The 23,741-nt window shown below is 33.6% G+C and overlaps 1 protein-coding gene across 9 annotated transcripts in view; it reads right to left on the reverse strand.

Moving 5' to 3' along the window:
• Positions 1-5,248: 5,248 nt before the first annotated feature.
• LOC126967043 (facilitated trehalose transporter Tret1-like) overlaps positions 5,249-23,741 on the reverse strand; it is a 31,142-nt gene continuing 12,649 nt past the window's right edge. For 2 of the 9 annotated variants that reach the window (XM_050811360.1, XM_050811364.1), the window contains 2 exons: positions 7,607-7,745; positions 5,249-7,351 (listed from right to left, as the gene is read on the reverse strand). In XM_050811360.1, coding sequence (XP_050667317.1) covers positions 5,985-7,351; positions 7,607-7,745 — 1,506 coding nt within the window. In that variant the 3' untranslated portion in view covers positions 5,249-5,984. Of the gene's footprint in view, positions 7,352-7,606; positions 7,746-12,345; positions 13,842-14,096; positions 14,236-17,541; positions 17,719-23,741 lie in introns of those variants that run through there. The other 7 variants (XM_050811359.1, XM_050811363.1, XM_050811361.1 and 4 more) reach the window with 6 other exon arrangements.

The raw sequence follows: 23,741 nt of genomic DNA on the forward strand, positions 1-23,741 counted from the left end.
TGACCACAAGCTTGTTGTAAATTGAAATTGAAAATATCAGATAACTACAAATTCCCTGTTTATATCTCACTGATTTTTGTTTAATATAATCTTGAGAATATTTCTAATGTTTTACCGATGATTTGGTCAAGACGCAAGAATAGCCCAATTTTCATACTAGGATCGGCATTGTCCTTTCATATTGTAGTTACAATAGACTTTGCTACCTCTTCGGGTATGTAATAGCCGGGACTCTTTAAAAAAATCGGTATGTGCTTAAGGCCACATGAGAGAAGTGAAACCTTTATAAGCCACGCCAAAGAAAACCCAATTAGTAAATAAACAAATGAATGACTGTATTCGAAACTCAAATATACCAGCTAAATGGATTTCTAAATTTGAATTTCGAATTAATCGAAAATAATGCCTACTAATCGGCTAAGTCGTGTTAGTAAGTTTTTTTAGGGGCGTTGTATATGCTTTTACAACAAGATCCCAGATAATGTTCAAAACAAATGTATTACGAAATTCAAAAGAATTGTTAAAAAACGTTAGTGTGGTAAAGGTACCACGACTTTCCTAATAATAACACTATTTGATAACTGAGCGATTACCCATAGGCTATTAAATAATAAATTTTACTGTACGATTTTACATTATTACCATATTTTTATTTAAAAAAAGAAGCCCGCTGAGTTTGTTGCGCCCGTTCTTCTCAGGTCTGAGGCATAGCCTTTTGAAATGGGTGGTAGTTTTTGACTTCCAATAAGTGGTTTTATATCCTTTTTTGTATAAAAATATTAGAATTTCAATTTCAATTCTTAACCATAGAGGAGATATTTTAGATCAAAGTGGCCAGTACGACAAAACGACAATGTTATATGTAAAGACCTTTATTTATTAGTGTATACGAGTCTCTCTCAGGCGACTCGCGGTAACTTTACCATGACGTGACGGCTGAGTGTCATTCAATATGGACAAAATAAAGTGTTTGTTCAAGATTTTAGAAGTCTGCGTCTACAATTACTTTTCATATCATATAACATTTGCACACTAAAGCTATCGATAATTTGCTTCAAATATAAACCATTTGTGTTAAATAGACAAACATCCGCCTTTGTGTTAATGTGTCAAACAATCACGTCAATTAATTTAGTTAAACGTTAGCTAATTCAATTTTCCTGTCACAACAAACGAGTGAACACGAAAGACATTGTGCAAACTGTTGAACATGTAATGTTGGATAATTCGATACTGCATTTATTTCAGACTATCTTTCAAAATTTATGTTTAAACAGAACGAATGTCAAGATATAGAGTACTACATTGTTCACCAATGAAATGCCTAATGATGATGCAATTTTTAGGCACGAGACAAAAATGAAGTTATATTTTTGCAAATGACTTATTAATTTGATAAAGTCAACATGAATTATTTACTCTAAAATATTTTAATCGTAGACAATAATGTTCAATATAATAACGCGTTCCGGGTGCTGATGGGACTGCCGCGCCACTGCAGCGCCTCCGCTATGTTCGCGGCAGCTCACACAGATGGCGGCCATCATGCGCAAGCGGTGCGCTTCTACCATACGCCGCATGCATGCGCTGTCGGACCGGTGGGACTCCCCGATGCTGGATCGTTGGATACGGTTGCACGCAATCGTATAGTAACTTACCGTCATCATCGGGAGGTGCACCCGGACCACCCTGTTATTTTATTTTATTTATTTTCTAAATATGTGATTTAATAAGTAATTACTGACACTATTTTGTAAGGTTGCAAATTGTACTAACAAATATGGATGTAATCTCATCAATGAATCCGAAATAAATGATGATTATTATTATTATTATTAAAAATTGAGATATCTTAGGTTCATCAGGTTAGAGACAGTCGAAAATATTGGTTTCAGTTCATAACATAATTTTAATATAATTTTCACAAATTAATTGGGAAACAAAATTTATTAACGATGTTAGACTCGAACCCGCCACCTCTCGCGTTCCGTTCGGGCGCTCTTCCAATAAGCCAACTGTTCGAGTGACGTCAAGTTCATAATCCTATAAGTGAGGGTAATATAATAAATTGTTAATATAATTTTATAATCCTTTTCATATTATGTGCTTATTTTATTTAATTATCAAAACGGTTGTCGCCATAGTATTAAGTCCTAATATCATGGTAAATGTAAGCAAAGATGTAATATTGCTACGTGAAAACTTGCAGCAAAAACGCTTGTTGCTGCGAGCGTGAGGCAAAGTGATTTAAATTTCGAACCCCATGTGACCATACTCCGGGAGCTACTCCGCGTTACAAAAATAAACAATGCGATCCAGTGCGTTCCGAAACTCATTTCAGCCTAGCGTATAATCTCATTGTCACAAAAATTTATATGTTACTTATCGAAATATATATTTATTAATTTTACTTTTTAACAACTTAATATTTAAAATAAATACTAGTAATCATATTTATAATAAACATTGATAAATATTATCTTAATTTTTTCTCTTACTATAACCTATAACACCTTTCTCGCTAATCGAGGAAAATTGTATTTTTCACACGGGAGCAATTTTTTTTTGTCTCGTGCCTTTTAATCACTCACTACCTCAGAAGTCTACATTAGAATCAGCAAAAAATAAATTTGCTCACTTGTTTAACAAATAACTATTTATTGCTTAAAAATTAAAAAACTTCCAGTTTGACCAAAGTTTACTACTTAGGTCCTACTCTAAGTATCTTATTTTTATAATTATTATTTAGTTACATAAATAATACGAAACTGCATTTAAAAGTACATATTAATAAATGTAATTTAATACACAAAAAATAAAAATAAAACGGTGTAAATCAAATAACGTAAGAAAGTTTCTTTCATGTTCAGATGTTTTTATTAAAATCGCGGCAAACGCTCGGTAACTGTTTCGTTTCTTAGCACGCGCGAACGAATACGAATTTATTTTTCAGTGTCTGCTAAAAGGCAGTTTCTGGAGTAAACTAGTGTGAATATTCCACGTACCAGCCACGGCAGCTGGATACGTGATGAGCATTATGATATCCTAACATACTGCTTCTAATAGTCATCATCAATTTAACATGTGGAAATAGAATCAAAGCGGTACAGAAACTTAAGAAATGTTTTATTATACATTCCTATCAAGTCTATCTATTTCTATATCTATCAATTCTGCAGTTATCACGATTACTTCTACGCCACCAGTAAAGAAGGGAGGCTGCTTTGGTAAGGATACCGGCTAGATTATGAGTACCACAACGGCGCCTATTTCTACCGTAAAGCAGTAATGTGTAATCATTAATGTGTTTCGGTCTGAAGGGCGCCGTAGCTAGTGAAAGTACTGGGAAAATCAGACTTAACATTTTCTGTCTCAAGGAGACGAGCGCAATTGCAGTACCACTCAGTTTTTTTTTATTTGTCAAGAATCCTGATTTTCATTACATTTGCACTTCAAATATGTAATTTTAGTAAGAAATTGTAATTTTCAAAATTTATACGTTTAATCAAAAGTAGCACGATGAAATAAGTTCGTCTCTGTGAAAAGTGTCATTTGAAGTTTTTATTCTTAATTATTAATAGTATTGATAAATATTTGTCATAAAATAACTTTTTTTTCCCCACCTCAATGAAAAGCTGTCTTTGTCCCTGGTACGAGATTTTCATCCAGATGGGGAAAAAAGTCGAATACGCACCACGTGAGATAAGTAGGCCACTGCCAACCGCGAATGTCACCCTCGTCTTCCGCTCGAGTTTCAATATTCCGCGGGTGAGAAGACCTTTTCTCCCTAGGTGCGTAATATACTATTCATCCTTTTAACTGATAAGTGAAGGTGATTTAATAATCGGATGTTACACTTGAACAATTATACAAACCATTATAGGACTGACTCTATTATTTTTAATTGTGCTTGAACATAAGGACATTTATTTCCTTACAAAGATTAAAACTCTTTAAAAGAATTCAAATTTTAAGAACCTCATAGTATTCGTCATTATAAATAATATTTAAAAATATATAATAAATAAATGGTATATTTATTTAATTATATCAACATACTCTGAAGTTGCAATATTATAATGTGGATTATGATCAGTCCGAGCAAAATTTCTGTACATATATTAATCAATAACTATCGTTAATAACTAGCTACAGTGCTCTTTAGACCGAAACACAGTAACGTCAGAAAGAGGGCGCCGTTGTGGTACCTATAATCTAGCAGGCATCCTATGCAAAGGAGCCTCCCACTTATAGTTCGTTGTAACTTTGATCGATGTTTTCATAATATAATGTATTTTTTTTAATTAAGTTATTTATGACGTATCAAATAAGTACTTATTAGATCTCGTCCAAACCAATTTTCGGTGGAATGGTACTGTATATTATATTTTTGTTAATTTTATCATTATCTTACCTTAGAAGTTACATGGGGAGGGGGGGGGGACTCATTTTATTTCGGAGGAGTCCCTTGCGCAAACCTCCAAAATTTATTGTGTTTTGACATACGGATGGAAAGCCAGACAGACATGACGAATCCATACGGGTTCTGTTCTTAGCCATTTGGCTACGGAATCCTAAAAAACATCAGTATGTGAAAGCTAAGCTGCTGATCCGTGGGCCGATGTTGCTGCTAGCGGTTTGGTGACAATTGATATATCGTAGATGGAATGTAGAACGTATGCGTTAGACAATAAAGATTTAAATATCAAAAAGCGAAAAAGTCTGAGTGGAACTTGTACAAAGAGGGTTCTCTACTCATGAAGCTACCAAAAATACTTCAAAGTTAACGTTTCAATGTTAAAAAATACAATACACTTTTAAAACCACTCACACTCACATAACAAATCACACACCTACAATAACACTACACACAAATAGTCACACACTTATACACATACATTCACACAGAATTACAAACACACATACATATATCACACATACATATATACTCCTCAAACGTAAGAGTCCTAACATATATGAGCAGGCGGTCCGAGGTTCGAGTCTCCTTCCGAGACGCCCCACGCCTGTAAGCTACATTTTCGGCCTCCAACGCCTCCGCGCGCCCTATAAAAGCCTTTAGGGCTATCAGCTCAGAGGAGGTTTTTAGTTGGTAGGTGCTTACACCCAAGCTCGACATATGGGCCCCGTTTCGGGGACTTCAATACGTAAATGTTTTTGCCTCCTCTCCAAAAAAAGAATGTCATTATTGTAGGCGGTAAAGATTATAATAAAGATTTAAATAAAACACTTTAAAGGATTAAAACGCGTGTAATTGTAACTGTGTCTATACATTAGATTTTTGCGTAAAAGTTACATTTTTATTTTAGTTAACCCGACGTTTCAAGACTTTTCCAGATCACGTTTTCAGGGGGACTGAACGAACTTTACACCCGTCATTATAAAGTGCAATCGTAAACGTATTCACTGTTGGTTTTTTAAGAAATTTTAGTTCAATTTTTTTGTGGTAGTTTACCAGTTAAGAGATTACTATTCATTTGCACAGGAAACTGACTAGATGGATACCAGAGCGGGACTTGTTTCTGCTGCAAAGCAATATAGTCAAAGTTGAACCTATATTGGTTTATTGTCCTGAACGTTTTAATAGATTCTTGACAAACGATTTGCTAAAGACATATTGATAAATAATAATTAGATAATTATTTATATTTATAATTTTTATTAACTATATTTAAACTAAGCTTACCGGTATTTACTTACATAATTAAGTTATCAAATTGTTTTCTCTAAAAGTCAATTTGTAAATTCTTATAAGAAACAAATTCTTTAACCGTTAACCGTTTTGATAACATAATTCATTTCTTGACAGAATATGGTAAGGATATTAAAACTCGCCAAAAAGGATTAAATTTATTGAATAAATATTTGAAAAACCTAATGAACTATTGTGTAGGTAATACATTTCTTAGACAATAGCTGAACTCTTAAATACTAAAAACATAAAACTTATTTTTTATTTTTCTCAACTATATGTTTCTATTATTTATTAGCAAATCAATATGTCGACCTTGAATTGCAAAATTTTCATCTCGACAGTCACCTTCGCAAGGAGTTCCATTACAGACATAAGTTGTGTGTAGATCTACATCTGCCTTTTCTTTCTGTATTTCTGTTACACTTCCTTCTATCAATTGTTGTATTTCTGATAAAGACCTGTCTTTTGTTTCTGGTAAATATTTATAAACTAATAGAACAAGAATACATGTCGCAAATCCAAAAACCAAAAAAACTATATACATTTGAGCATATCTAAATAAAAATGGTGCAATTTTTATAGTACTTCCAATTAAAATAGATAAAATAATTGAATTTAATGTGAAATAAATGCTTCTGTATTTAATTGGTGCCAATTCTCCGTAAATACATGGCACTAATACAATTGGACCGATGCTAATTACGGTTGAAAATATCGTGAGCAACGTTATAGTTAGATATTGATTCAAAGTAATAGTTGAGTATTTAACTAGATACAAATAACATGACAATATAAATAGACTCATAGCTCCTATTAAACTTGTATATATAAGTACTGCTTTCCTCTTAAAATATTTGGAAAGAGCGCAACCAACATACATTCCAAGGACAGCAAAAACATCTAATATTAACATTCCGTTATATGCAGCCTTTTCGGAAGTTGTTATTTTCTTAAATATTGGAATTGCATATGCAGAACATGCTAGTTTACCAGAACAAATAAGCAGAAGACTTGTCAAACTCGTAAACAGAATAGGCTTATAAATTGTTTTTCTTTTTATGATTTGTATAAATTTCATGAAAAAGTTGGTTTTCGATTCATTTCGATTAATATTTGATAGCTTAATTTTATGCAGTTTGATAAGACATAATAACTCGTTTTCAGAAACAGCATCTTGTCCATTCAGCCAACGATGTACTTTAATACATTCATCAAATCGTCCTTTACTGGCAAGCCACAGTGGAGATTCAGGGCAAAAGAAAATAGTGGAACTCATCGCGCAACATACCAACATAAGAATTACAATATTTTTCCAATAAAAAAATGTTCCAATTGCATTGGCGACTAAAACACCCCAAAAGTATGTTGCAACTTTCAGTGTCAGAAAAACTCCTCTATATTTAGGTGATGTATATTCCGTAAATATCATAACTGATATTGTTGAAATAGCGCCTGGAAGAATTCCAACTATTATTTGACCGCAGAGGATTTCGATAATAGTGGTGCTGTAGAATATTATAACGGTTCCAATCAATACTAAAGTCCATAAAAGAAACGCAGGTGCCCGTCTTCCAAAGTAGTAAGCCATTATTGGTAATATTATAGTCCATGGTATAGATGCATAGGCCGTAGCAGACGCTGAAATAAATGCCATGCCAAAATAACTGTTACACAATAATTGAAAAAATGATCTAACGTAAAACTATAAATAATGATAATCCATGCATAATATAAATAAAATTTAAACAACAATACTATGCTAATGGAGAATGAATATTTGATGCTTCATTTTAAGTTTAAACACTTGTACAAGAAAATTATTTTTTTAGTTATGTAAATATTATTAAATTATTAATCTATAAATAGAACACTTGCATAGAAAACACAACTTACTTAACCAAGACTCCATTTGTAAGGTAATAATTTCAGTTGTATTAGCCTCCTTTCGTATTTGTGGAATGAAAACAGTCGGGGATCCAAAATAAAGGCCATAGCAAAAATGTAATATTGTTTCCCCGGAACAAATGTAAAACTGAAAAAAATAATAATGGTAGTAATGTATGATGATCCGCTGGTGGCCGATCCGATTGACCAGCTCTTGCTACATAAGATTGTCCATCTTATTTTCCATTTTTTAATTTCATTTTATTATAAAATTAAATAAAAAAATTCTACCGTTCGATCAAATTAATAGGGCTGATTTTCTGTCGCGTAATTGTGAAATAGAAAAAGATGATTATATTGCATTTAGGCATAAGTTAGGGCTAGATACGAACATATATTTATTTCTATAAAGTTCTAATGAAGTCCATTCTAGATGACTGTGTACTAAAGTAGGAGCAGAGTATAAAAGTCAAGGTAGTTATGCTTATCCTGAGTTGTACACTAGAGAAACATTTCGAGATATAAAACTTAAGGCGATGCATTAGAAGCGTTCAAAGACGAGTAAATCACAAACAGACTACGACGCCTCAAAAGTTAAATACGCTGTTGAATTGACCTTTGTGAAATATACAAAAAAAAATTATAACATTAAAATTAAATCTCTGACTAAAAATGATAGAGAGGTCATAATAACTGTACAGCAAAGCATAGATGAACTTGCTGAGCACCTTAGATCGCTTTATATCCCATAGAATCTAATTTATATGTAAACTTAGCAATAAAAGGAACAAACTTTGAGAATGTAATATCAAGAATTCACATTGGACAGTTACAGCTTAGTGTCGTACAGAATTCGCTGACTTTGCACCGAGACTTCTCCGACTTATCGCAGACTACTTTCGTGACCGTCAACAATATACCCGGCTTGGCCTGTTCGAATCCCATCAATACCACACGCGATCTGGGGCTAGTCAGGGTTCGATACTGGGGCCTCTTCTGTCTCTCCTAATGATTAATGGGCCCCGTTTCGGGGTCTTTCATACGTAAATGTTTTAACCTCCTCTCCAAAAAAAGAATGTCATTATTGTAGGCGGTAAAGATTATAATAAAGATTTAAATAAAACACTTTAAAGTTCCCCAAATTTCCACTAAATATTCTATATGTGGCTTTATCATGGAATTATATACTAAATACCGCACCTTTTTTGGGAGGCATCGGGCCATTCCACGAAGTGCTCCTGTTAGGGATGTAAGTTTGCTCCGTACACTTTCTATATGCGGTTGACACTTTAATTGAGGATCAAGAATTAATCCCAAGTATTTCTCTTTGTTAACATTGTTAATAACTTGACTGTTTATAGTCAATGGGTTGTAATGACCAATTTCTTTATTTTTTGCAGCGAATATAATATAATTTGTTTTGCTTGTATTTATGGTTAGTAAATTTGTTTGCAACCATTCATGTAGAAGATCAAGGTCATGTTGTGCTTTTTTTACTATGGTATTTATTGATTGACCCGTGTAGAATAAACTTGTGTCATCAGCGTATAATGTTATATCTCCTTGTAAACCGATTTCATGAATATCATTTATGTAAATTAAAAATAATAACGGTCCAATAATCGTAATAATCTTATTTTTATAATTATTATTTAGTTACATAAATAATACGAAACTGCATTTAAAAGTACATATTAATAAATGTAATTTAATACACAAAAAATAAAAATAAAACGGTGTAAATCAAATAACGTAAGAAAGTTTCTTTCATGTTCAGATGTTTTTATTAAAATCGCGGCAAACGCTCGGTAACTGTTTCGTTTCTTAGCACGCGCGAACGAATACGAATTTATTTTTCAGTGTCTGCTAAAAGGCAGTTTCTGGAGTAAACTAGTGTGAATATTCCACGTACCAGCCACGGCAGCTGGATACGTGATGAGCATTATGATATCCTAACATACTGCTTCTAATAGTCATCATCAATTTAACATGTGGAAATAGAATCAAAGCGGTACAGAAACTTAAGAAATGTTTTATTATACATTCCTATCAAGTCTATCTATTTCTATATCTATCAATTCTGCAGTTATCACGATTACTTCTACGCCACCAGTAAAGAAGGGAGGCTGCTTTGGTAAGGATACCGGCTAGATTATGAGTACCACAACGGCGCCTATTTCTACCGTAAAGCAGTAATGTGTAATCATTAATGTGTTTCGGTCTGAAGGGCGCCGTAGCTAGTGAAAGTACTGGGCAAATCAAACTTAACATTTTCTGTCTCAAGGAGACGAGCGCAATTGCAGTACCACTCAGTTTTTTTTATTTGTTACACTTCAAATATGTCATTTTAGTAAAAATTCGTAATTTTCAAAATTTATACGTTTAATCAAAAGTAGCACGATGAAATAAGTTCGTCTCTGTGAAAAGTGTCATTTGAAGTTTTTATTCTTAATTATTAATAGTATTGATAAATATTTGTCATAAAATAACTTTTTTTTCCCCACCTCAATGAAAAGCTGTCTTTGTCCCTGGTACGAGATTTTCATCCAGATGGGGAAAAAAGTCGAATACGCACCACGTGAGATAAGTAGGCCACTGCCAACCGCGAATGTCACCCTCGTCTTCCGCTCGAGTTTCAATATTCCGCGGGTGAGAAGACCTTTTCTCCCTAGGTGCGTAATATACTATTCATCCTTTTAACTGATAAGTGAAGGTGATTTAATAATCGGATGTTACACTTGAACAATTATACAAACCATTATAGGACTGACTCTATTATTTTTAATTGTGCTTGAACATAAGGACATTTATTTCCTTACAAAGATTAAAACTCTTTAAAAGAATTCAAATTTTAAGAACCTCATAGTATTCGTCATTATAAATAATATTTAAAAATATATAATAAATAAATGGTATATTTATTTAATTATATCAACATACTCTGAAGTTGCAATATTATAATGTGGATTATGATCAGTCCGAGCAAAATTTCTGTACATATATTAATCTATAACTATCGTTAATAACTAGCTACAGTGCTCTTTAGACCGAAACACAGTAACGTCAGAAAGAGGGCGCCGTTGTGGTACCTATAATCTAGCAGGCATCCTATGCAAAGGAGCCTCCCACTTATAGTTCGTTGTAACTTTGATCGATGTTTTCATAATATAATGTATTTTTTTAATTAAGTTATTTATGACGTATCAAATAAGTACTTATTAGATCTCGTCCAAACCAATTTTCGGTGGAATGGTACTGTATATTATATTTTTGTTAATTTTATCATTATCTTACCTTAGAAGTTACATGGGGAGGGGGGGGGGGACTCATTTTATTTCGGAGGAGTCCCTTGCGCAAACCTCCAAAATTTATTGTGTTTTGACATACGGATGGAAAGCCAGACAGACATGACGAATCCATACGGGTTCTGTTCTTAGCCATTTGGCTACGGAATCCTAAAAAACATCAGTATGTGAAAGCTAAGCTGCTGATCCGTGGGCCGATGTTGCTGCTAGCGGTTTGGTGACAATTGATATATCGTAGATGGAATGTAGAACGTATGCGTTAGACATTAAAGATTTAAATATCAAAAAGCCAAAAATGTCTGAGTGGAACTTGTACAAAGAGGGTTCTCTACTCATGAAGCCACCAAAAATACTTCAAAGTTAACGTTTCAATGTTAAAAAAAACAATACACTTTTAAAACCACTCACACTCACATAACAAATCACACACCTACAATAACACTACACACAAATAGTCACACACTTATACACATACATTCACACAGAATTACGAACACACATACATATATCACCGCGCTCGCCGGCGAGAGCGAAGTCTCCTCAAACGTAAGAGTCCTAACATATATGATCAGGCGGTCCGAGGTTCGAGTCTCCTTCCGAGACGCCCCACGCCTGTAAGCTACATTTTCGGCCTCTAACGCCTCCGCGCGCCCTATAAAAGCCTTTAGGGCTATCAGCTCAGAGGAGGTTTTTAGTTGGTAGGTGCTTACACCCAAGCTCGACATATGGGCCCCGTTTCGGGGTCTTCAATACGTAAATGTTTTTGCCTCCTCTCCAAAAAAAGAATGTCATTATTGTAGGCGGTAAAGATTATAATAAAGATTTAAATAAAACACTTTAAAGGATTAAAACGCGTGTAATTGTAACTGTGTCTATACATTAGATTTTTGCGTAAAAGTTACAATTTTATTTTAGTTAACCCGACGTTTCAAGACCACGTTTTCAGGGGGACTGAACGAACTTTACACCCGTCATTATAAAGTGCAATCGTAAACGTATTCACTGTTGGTTTTTTAAGAAATTTTAGTTCAATTTTTTTGTAGTAGTTTACCAGTTAAGAGATTACTATTCATTTGCACAGGAAACCGACTAGATGGATACCAGAGCGGGACTTGTTTCTGCTGCAAAGCAATATAGTAAAAGTTGAACCTATATTGGTTTATTGTCGTGTAGTGTCTGAACGTTTTAATAGATTCTTGACAAACGATTTGCAAAAGACATATTGATGAATAATAATAAGATAATTATTTATATTTATAATTTTTATTAACTATATTTAAACTAAGCTTACCGGTATTTACTTACATAATTAAGTTATCAAATTGTTTTCTCTAAAAGTCTATTTGTAAATTCTTATAAGAAAAAAAATTCTTTAACCGTTAACCGTTTTGATAACATAATACATTTCTTGACAGAATATGGTAAGGATATTAAAACTCGCCAAAAAGGATTAAATTTATTGAATAAATATTTGAAAAACCTAATGAACTATTGTGTAGGTAATACATTTCTTAGACAATAGCTGAACTCTTAAATACTAAAAACATAAAACTTATTTTTTATTTTTCTCAACTATATGTTTCTATTATTTATTAGCAAATCAATATGTCGACCTTGAATTGCAAAATTTTCATCTCGACAGTCACCTTCGCAAGGAGTTCCATTACAGACATAAGTTGTGTGTAGATCTACATCTGCCTTTTCTTTCTGTATTTCTGTTACACTTCCTTCTATCAATTGTTGTATTTCTGATAAAGACCTGTCTTTTGTTTCTGGTAAATATTTATAAACTAATAGAACAAGAATACATGTCGCAAATCCAAAAACCAAAAAAACTATATACATTTGAGCATATCTAAATAAAAATGGTGCAATTTTTATAGTACTTCCAATTAAAATAGATAAAATAATTGAATTTAATGTGAAATAAATGCTTCTGTATTTAATTGGTGCCAATTCTCCGTAAATACATGGCACTAATACAATTGGACCGATGCTAATTACGGTTGAAAATATCGTGAGCAACGTAATAGTTAGATATTGATTCAAAGTAATAGTTGAGTATTTAACTAGATACAAATAACATGACAATATAAAAAGACTCATAGCTCCTATTAAACTTGTACATATAAGTACTGCCTTCCTCTTAAAATATTTGGAAAGAGCGCAACCAACATACATTCCAAGGACAGCAAAAACATCTAATATTAACATTCCGTTATATGCAGCCTTTTCGGAAGTTGTTATTTTCTTAAATATTGGAATTGCATATGCAGAACATGCTAGTTTACCAGAACAAATAAGCAGAAGACTTGTCAAACTCGTAAACAGAATAGGCTTATAAATTGTTTTTCTTTTTATGATTTGAATAAATTTCATGAAAAAGTTGGTTTTCGATTCATTTCGATTAATATTTGATAGCTTAATTTTATGCAGTTTGATAAGACATAATAACTCGTTTTCAGAAACAGCATCTTGTCCATTCAGCCAACGATGTACTTTAATACATTCATCAAATCGTCCTTTACTGGCAAGCCACAGTGGAGATTCAGGGCAAAAAAAGATTGTGGAACTCATCGCGCAACATACCAACATAAGAATTAAAATATTTTTCCAATAATAGAATGTTCCAATTGCATTGGCGACTAAAATACCCCAAAAGTAAGTTGCAACTTTCAGTGTTAGAAAAACTCCTCTATATTTAGGTGATGTATATTCCGTAAATATCATAACTGATATTGTTGAAATAGCGCCTGGAAGAATTCCAACTATTATTTGACCGCAGAGGATTTCGATAATAGTGGTGCTGTAGAATATTATAACGGTACCAATCAATACTAAAGTCCATAAAAGAAACGCAGGTGCCCGTCTTCCAAAGTAGTACGCCATTATTGGTAATATTATAGTCCATGGTATAGATGCATAGGCCGTAGCAGACGCTGAAATAAATGCCATGCCAAAATAACTGTTACACAATAATTGAAAAAAATATCTTACGTAAAACTATAAATAATGATAATCCATGCATAATATAAATAAAATTTAAACAACAATACTATGCTAATGGAGAATGAATATTTGATGCTTCATTTTAAGTTTAAACACTTGTACAAGAAAATTATTTTTTTAGTTATGTAAATATTATTAAATTCATAATCTATAAATAGAACACTTGCATAGAAAACACAACTTACTTAACCAAGACTCCATTTGTAAGGTAATAATTTCAGTTGTATTAGCCTCCTTTCGTATTTGTGGAATGAAAACAGTCGGGGATCCAAAATAAAGGCCATAGCAAAAATGTAATATTGTTTCCCCGGAACAAATGTAAAACTGAAAAAAATAATAATGGTAGTAATGTATGATGATCCGCTGGTGGCCGATCCGATTGACCAGCTACATAAGATTGTCCATCTTATTTTCCATTTTTTAATTTCATTTTATTATAAAATTAAATAAAATAATTCTACCGTTCGATCAAATTAATAGGGCTGATTTACTGTCGCGTAATTGTGAAATAGGAAAAGATGATTATATTGCATTTAGGCATAAGTTAGGGCTAGATACGAACATATATTTATTTCTATAAAGTTCTAATGAAGTCCATTTTAGATGACTGTGTACTAAAGTAGGAGCAGAGTATAAAAGTCAAGGTAGTTATGCTTATCCTGAGTTGTACACTAGAGAAACATTTCGAGATATAAAACTTAAGGCGATGCATTAGAAGCGTTCAAAGGCGAGTAAATCACAAACAGACTACGACGCCTCAAAAGTTAAATACGCTGTTGAATTGACCTTTGTGAAATATACAAAAAAAAATTATAACATTAAAATTAAATCTCTGACTAAAAATGATAGAGAGGTCATAATAACTGTACAGCAAAGCATAGATGAACTTGCTGAGCACCTTAGATCGCTTTATATCCCATAGAATCTAATTTATATGTAAACTTAGCAATAAAAGGAACAAACTTTGAGAATGTAATATCAAGAATTCACATTGGACAGTTACAGCTTAGTGTCGTACAGAATTCGCTGACTTTGCACCGAGACTTCTCCGACTTATCGCAGACTACTTTCGTGACCGTCAACAATATACCCGGCTTGGCCTGTTCGAATCCCATCAATACCACACGCGATCTGGGGCTAGTCAGGGTTCGATACTGGGGCCTCTTATGTCTCTCCTAATGATTAATGGGCCCCGTTTCGGGGTCTTTCATACGTAAATGTCGTTACCTCCTCTCCAAAAAAAGAATGTCATTATTGTAGGCGGTAAAGATTATAATAAAGATTTAAATAAAACACTTTAAAGGATTAAAAAGCGTGTAATTGTAACTGTGTCTTTACATTAGATTGCTGCAATAGAAGTAAATACCGGTAAGCTTAGTTTAAATATATATGATCTTCCAGATGTGCTTGATAATTCTCGGTGCCTCCTTTATGCTGATGACCTAAAACTCTTCAAAGAGATCAAGTCTGATTCAGATTGCATAGCACTCCAAAATGGGATGTTCCAGTGGAGCTCGAGGAACCGTATGGCATTTAATACGTCCAAATGCTATGCCATGACTTTCAGTCAAGTCAGGTGACCAATAGAGTTTGATTATAAAATTGGTTGTGATTCCATACCTCAACCAGAAACTATTAAAGACCTGGGTGTCACATTCGATCGAAAGTTAACCTTCCATGACCATATTACCACTCTGGCCAAGGAATCCTATAGAATTTTAGGCTTTGTTTTGAGGAATTCTGGGGATTTGACATCTGAACCGGTCATATGGCTTTTATTTGGTGCTTTAGTGCGCAGCAAGCTAGAAACAGCTATGTGTGTGTGGAATCCGCATGAAAGTACTTATGTATGTCCTTCTCGAAAAGGTACAAAAGCTTTTCTTAGTTACCTTTACAAACGTTGTATGGATTCTACCGCTATATGTATCCAACAAAATTTCTTCTGGGTACATAGGCTACAACTCCCTCAAGGTTAGGCGAAAACGACAACAGCTCACAGTTATGTGCAGAGTTCTCAGAGGGTATATAGATGCGACGAGTTTGCAAGTTGAGCTATGTAGAATCTTTGTACCGGACAATTACTGTTCGAGGCGCAGGCATAGATTATTCGCGAGTGCAACACATCGCACTGTGGCTCACACCAACTCACCTATACCGAGGTCTCTCTCTGCTCTCAACGCTCTTCTCGAAGCCAGCCCTGCTTGTGATTTATTTGCGGATGGATGGCAGACGATTTAAACAGAGTGCTTTTGTTTTTGTGAGAGGAATGGATGAACGGTATTTGGATGTTATTTAATTGTTAGTTAAATAACTGAAAATACATTAAACTTTGTATTTATTAACTATTATTTGTGTAATATGTTTAGTTTGTAATTTATTATTTACATTAATATTGTTATTGGCTTACGCCGTTTTATTAAATTATATATAAATAAAATAAAATATAAATGAAATGTAATGAACATGCAAAAGAAAACGTTTATTGAATTCTTAACATTGGATGACAATGGGTTAAGTTCATTCATACATTTAATTTGATAATAAAAATAAAATTATCATATTATAAATATTATCTTGCCAGTTCCAGCGAAGATTTGTAAGTCTGCAATCCAAATCGCATCTTAGCACAGGTACGATCCCAATCGTCAGATGCTCAACATAAGCTTAGACTGCAACGAAACACCATATGAAATCAATATATTTCTTGTGGTGTTTGGTGCCATATAGTAACAGTGGACAGGTTGATGTGGACCACTTTTATTTAAAAAAGAGATTTGAACTTCTTTGATTATAATTGCGTAACGCACTGATTGGACTATATTAATGTATTATTAGTATTAATAAGTATAATGCCATTTTCGCCAAAAATGGCATTTCAGTTCTCTAAGTATAACATCTTGTTTACCTTGTTGTTGATTGTTTGCCTTTTGATTTTTTTCTTGTTATATGATTAGGTTAGGAGTTTGCTTTTGTTGGGAATTTTAAATTTGATTCTTTATCATTCATTTCTGTCAAAAAACACAATACACATGCCAGGTGCAGGGGTATTCAACTTTTTTGATTTTAGGAGCCGAGAATAATATGTTTCCGTGGGCCGCGACACAACGTAAAATATGTAAGTCTATTATCTATAAATTCGTAAGTAAAATATAAAAACAGTTATAATGAATGTTTTCGTAGTATTTTTATTTTACCATTAAGAGCCTCGATATTTTCGACTTAGTTGCCCTTATAGCTAATGAATAAGTTTAAAAAATAATGAAATACTCAGGTTGAAATACATTGGTTAAAATTAAGTATGTTTAGGATAAGTAAGTCATTGTGTTCGCATCCATAATATGATTCTGTAAAAATCTGTAATATACTTCTATGTGCACCTTGGTATTGAGACGTTTAAGACCTTAGAATGTACATAGTATTATTTACGCACCTCAATAGGGCTACTGGAAACCCAAGCACTAGAAGCTATTTCGACCAACGGATCATTCTATTCAACGCGGTAATGCTGCCAGTATTCTTGGCAAATATATTTTTGAATTAATTTCTTGAAAAATATATTCTATTAGCTATAATGAATTGGTAAATGTATGTGTAGTTTATATATATAATATTAAAATATAAAAATCATACTTGTCTTAAAAATGGAAGCCAGGACACGTCTTTAATATGTTTCACGTGATTTCTTTCCATTGCAATACCAAAAATTGATTTCTTAAAATATAACTTCACATAGAAACGGTTTCCAGTTTCAACTGGTTATAAATACAATAAAAGACTGTACCATCCAAATGAATAAGTACATTTACAATTATTATCAAGTGTTGTTTGCAAGTAATTTAATGCTCACTATACTAATTACTTAATTATAATGATTACAATAAGTTTTAAATTTATTTATCTAAACCGGTCTGAGAAATGACTACTTAACATAGAAATGAATATTTTTGACTAGATTAGTGGTGGTTTAGGATTCTGTTTGATAAGAAATACTTCTTTTTTAAATAATTATTGTAAGGTAAGAAATTGTAAGCAAGCCTGCCCTTTCGGACATGCCCTAAAAGCAGACGATGAGCAATAAATACGTTTTCAATCTGACCATTACATAAAACTTTTGATAACAATTTTGGAAGTCTTGTGACTTGCTTAGAAACTCAAAGTACATGACGGCCAGTGAAAATCTCATAAATATCAGTCAAGCCTTCTCAGAGGTTAGGTTATCTATTGAGATGTGGGAGGCTCCTTTGCAAAGGATGCCGGCTAGATTATGGGTACCACAACTGCGCCTATTTCTGCCGTGAAACAGTAATGTGTAAAAATTACTGTGTTTCGGTCTGAAGGGCGCCATAGCTAGTGAAGTTACTGGGCAAATGAGACTTAACATCTTATGTCTCAAGGTGACGAGCGCAATTGTAGTGCCGCTCAGAATTTTTGGGTTTTTCAAGAATCCTGAGCGGCACTGCATTGTAATGGGCAGGGCGTATCAATTACCATCAGCTGAACGTCCTTTCCGTCTCGACCCTTATTGTTATTAAAAAAAAATTTTATTGGATCCCTAGGATAGCTCAGGCTATATTTATGATTCGAAAATTAAATCTTTTGTACAGATATCTTTCTTTTATGCGATGCGGTGATGGTGACCGTTTTCAGATGGAAATTTTTACTTAGATAATTTATACGTCCAGATAGAGGTCTCTTGCTGTTAGACAACCGATAAAAACAGACCAGAGGGGCTACCATCAACTTTTAATAAGCGATGCGATTCCGATGCAGTTCGATTTAGGTACCTAAACTGAATCGCTAAAATTCGTACCATGAAGTGCCTTTTACTGAATCGCGTCTGGATCTCTTAAGAAGAACGAACGAAATAAATTTGTCCATGGTGAGAAAGAGATGACACTGTTAGAGATGTCTCTCTTACTCGAACCAACGACTGGACCGAACCATATGCGTTGCGTTTCGAAACCTAAAATGATCGCTTTATAGCGTCAAATTATTTATCATTAAGCCTATGTATAGTATATAGTATGTTTTCACTATTTTTAAAAGTTATTAACAACACGATTCACTTTCCTCTAAGGAAGTAGGAACTTTTTCGAATCGCTCACTTTGACACATAAGCTATCCAGTTTAGGTTGAAATATTACCTCATGGTAAGAATGAATGACAGAACTAAATTAGATTGCGATTCAGTTGATATCATTTTTGACATTCAATTGACATCATTGCGCTTTAATCAGTTGATTTGACGTCAACCTAAATTAGATAGCTCTAATCACGTCGTGGTACGAAATAGCAAAGCAGTTAATTTTAGGTTGTCAATTGAATCGCAAAAAGAGTTCATGGTAGGCCCGCAGGAATAGTTTAGTGTGCGTGACAAGCTATATCTTACACTCGCGATTTGTATGTTACTTTTTTTTTATTTTTACTTATTTAGTTATGAACTACCAAAAGAATTAGATGTGATACATTAACATAAAATAAGTTTTAGGTGCTAGGGATACACATAATTATATTTATAGGCAGCTACAGCATGTACCTACACAAATACAAGTCGTACAATAAGTTAAAATTTATATAATAAGTAAAGGCTAAATAAAGTTATGTAAATGTTAAATTTATACATTATAGTTATATAGTTATAGTATATAAAAAATAAAAATACAAGAATAATAATAAAGAAAAAAAAAATATTCACAAATTTTGTATCTATTTGATATCTACCGTTGCAGAATCGAGTGTCTTAATTAATTAATTACTAATCACTTTGTGTTACACCGTCTATCTAGAGTCTAGATGCGGCCGTTCGCAATATACTATATACAGATAGAGATAAATTATTACCTTCTACTGTCAGTAATTAGCTGTCCATAATCTGAAGCTTTCCCAATATATCCAATAAGTCATTCTTATCGCCTTATATTGGGACGCGTGAATTGTAATTTCCATACAAACTTCTATCGCTGGTAAGCTAAAAGTACTTCCATTGACAGACAGCGTGTACGGATAAGGTGAGTTACCGTCGATAAGTTTATTGGGACAGAAAAGTCAACGATAGTTCCGATTTTCATCTCCAGTAAATGATCTAAGAATTTTTATTTTTAAGCCATCCATCCATGTCATTTTGATTTAGAAATAACACACGAAGGAGTTTATTTTACACTTTGCTTACGAAGACAATTTAAATTGTTTGTGGTGTGATGCTAGGTTTCGAAGGAACCAAGTAAAATAGCTCTTCGGCACTATCTCTGTTATATGTGCGAATTCTATGATGGTTTTGTAAGGAATTTTACTGCGAGTTTTGGTCGTAGATAAACACGTTGCTGTATATACTACTGGTCGAGATTATGTATTTATTTAATTATTAGTCTACCAGCGATTTTACATAAAAATATTTCTTAAACAATTAACAATTTAAATTACATGTGCAGGGTATGCAAAATCATTTAAAGGTAAACACTACATGCTAATTTCGCTTATAAATACATTATTACAAACCTAGAAGTGAGTTAAAAACTAAAACCAGCGAAAAAAATTATAAAAAATTTAAGGTCTGCAATAATCAATTGAGAATTGTTTAAAGGATAGTTAGGGAAACAAATAATAAGTGTTTTAATTACCTACAACTAAGTATATCAAAAATTTAAATCTAAGCTAAGTAATTATATAATAAAATAAAATGAACCAAACTAAAAAAAAAATATATTACCAATGTTATTACTAACAGAGCAAATTAATCTATCAAACCCATAACTGGCTGACTAGATTGCTGGTAACTAATTTACGAATAGTGTAAGGGGAATCAATATTTATATCAATAATTATTGAACTGAATTTATTATATACTTTACACAAGCGAGGGATAGTGCCAAAGACTGTTCTAGTGCGTGGAGGCATGACCGGAGTAATTGCAGTACAGGGATATCTGCGTGGTACTCGGAAATTAATTTTACGTAGTAAATTATTATATTGAGACACTTTAATAAGGATCTGTTATATACTACACTCAACAGTCATATAATACATGAGGCACACTAAAAGTTTTGCACTTCGAGCTAATCGGAACTATTTGAATTTTGAATGTTATATTATTTGAAACGTTGCAACCTTCTTAGTAATAAAAAAACAATTGGCAGGAAATCATATCTCAATTGTTTTTATCACACATCAAAATTCTACATACGCAACGAAAATGGAATTAAGTTGAAAAGATTTTAGAACAATGATTTTTTTATGATTTTAAAAGTTCTCTCTCTCCGCAAGACTGTGCACCTCGTCTTCAAAATGCTTTTGGGAGAGAAGCACCTTTTTATATGACGAATCGTGTAGGGCGGCCTTCAACTGCCGTCAACGAAAATAATGTGGATACTGTTAAGCAGCTAATTAGCAATTTAAATTGAAGAAAACCCGCGGATTGCCTATGAGACAATTCTTGACTTTGTTGTCGTTGGATATCTCATGGACTGACAGCGGAGCATTTTCCAATAAAAATGAATCATCGAAATCGGTTCTTGATATTGAGTAATTCGTAAATTTGTCACGCACATACTTAAAGAAAATTTAAGACATTTATGGTTTTCTCATGGATGCCATTGTCAGATAAATTTGTCGGACTAAATAAGATAGGGCCCACACGGGAAGCACCAGCTTTAAAATAAACCCAGTCAAAAGTACGACGCATTGAGATCCTCCTGCTTTTTCGAAGTCGGTTTAACCTTATGTAAATCTAGCTAGCTAATAATAACTAGCATTTTAGTAAATTTGCTGTAACTATACGAAAAGGCACACAAATAGTAATAGCACCAAAATGTAACGTTTTTTTTAAATAATTAAAATAATTTAATAATAATAATTTAATATATTAATAATTTAAATAATTATAAAATCCAAAGAATAACCAACCACAAGATTTTTTTAATGGAATACGAGGACAAACGAGCGTACGGGTCACCTGGTGTCAAGTGATCACCGAGGCCCACATTCTCTTGCAACACCAGAGGAATCAGAGGAGCATTGCGAGCTTTAAGGAAGGTGTACGCACTTTGTTTGAAAGTGTCGACCCATGTCGTATCGTCCCGGAAACACCGCACAAGGAAGCTCATTCCACAGCTTTGTAGTACGTGGAAGAAAGCTCCTTGAAAACCGCACTGTGGAGGACCGCCACACATCCAGAGGGTGGGGATGATATGCTAACTTGTGGCGTAACGTGCGAAAGTGGAATTCGGCGGCAGGAATCAGGTGAAACAGCTCTTCAAAACACTCCCCGTGATAAATGCGATAGAAGAGACACAATCTCTCCGCAACGCCAAGTTATCCAGCCGTTCACAGAGCACTGGGTCCCCGACAATTGGAACTGCTCTGAGTTGGACGCGGTCAAATGGATAACTAGAGGAGGCTTCAAGGCGTGTAAACCTGTCCTTTTCTGGCCATCATTGCGGTTATCATTATATCGTCATATCAGCTATCACAAAGGATAACCGAAGTAAATAATGTTCTCGCGCACGTAGTTGTAATCGTCACTCACAAAGATAGAACGTTGCACACCTTGTCTAAAGTATCGGTCGACATATGGTTGTCAAATGTCAAATATTATGGTAAGGTTAAGATATTTCATTTGTGACATAAATTATGATTTATCAATCTACTTAAAAATATTCTGATAGACATTTTACAACTGTAGTTCTACCAACTATAGGCAGATAAAATTATGTTTGTTTTTTACCTCCTGAGAAAATTAGAAAGATATAAATATTCTAATTAGTTATACATTTTATTTGATTATTTCAATTTAATTTACAAGAAAAACATGATTGTTGTTTTTATTTAATTCCTTTAGCATTTTCGTATTTATTTACCTTATTAACCTTGTCTGGACATCCACAAATATTCAAGAACAAAATTAGCCCAATCGGTCCAGCTGTTCTCGAGTTTTAGCGAGACTAACGAACAGCAATTACATATTACAATTATACAATTACAATACACATCGATATATAGATTATTAAATTTTGTATTTATATAAGTAATATTAAATGTAGAAGAATATAGTATTAGTCATGCCAGACAAACCTCTGTGATTTCAACTTCAACAAAATCACTCTTCTAAGACAATGATAGTTGGAGTTTCTTATTTTTGGTTAAAAATAAAAATATACTATCAATCTTTCGTAATTGTGAATATTTGATTTAGTCGACAAAAAGGGTATGATGTTTTTGTATTAATGAGTAAAAATAAAAGTTCCACTAGAATCTAGAGTGTTGATTCTTAAAACACTCTTGACTTGTGAAACATTTTGTTTTGTTAGCTTCGTCAATTAACCGCTAGGTCTTGGTATACGTAGCTAGTCACTGCTTGATCAATGACCGACAGAAATTCTTTGGCGATGGTTGATCAGCTGGCGATCTTCTGGTATACCACATGAATAGGCTGCGGCTGTCGAAAGCAAGGTAGAAGGCCTGGCAGTAAGTCACGATATCTAGACTAACTGTGACAGTAATATTAACACGAGGAACAAACATAAACTTTTTATGTCTACTAATTGCTTAAGTCGAGTTCATCATCCTCACCCTCATCATCAGCCGGAAGACGTCCACTGCTGCACAAAGACCTCCCCCGAAGATTTCTATGACGATCGGTCCTACGCTGCTCTCATCCAACGTATTCCGACGATCTTGACCAGTTCGTTGGTCCATCGTGTGGCCTACCAACACTGCGTCTTCCGGTACGTGGTCACCATTCGAGGACTTTACTGCCCCAAAGGTCACTGTCCTAACTATCTACCCTGCCCACTGCCACTTCTGTTTTGCAATTATTTGGGCTATGTCAGTGACTT

The sequence above is a fragment of the Leptidea sinapis genome, chromosome 12 (genome assembly GCF_905404315.1).
Source record: "Leptidea sinapis chromosome 12, ilLepSina1.1, whole genome shotgun sequence".
Lineage (NCBI taxonomy): Eukaryota > Metazoa > Arthropoda > Insecta > Lepidoptera > Pieridae > Leptidea > Leptidea sinapis.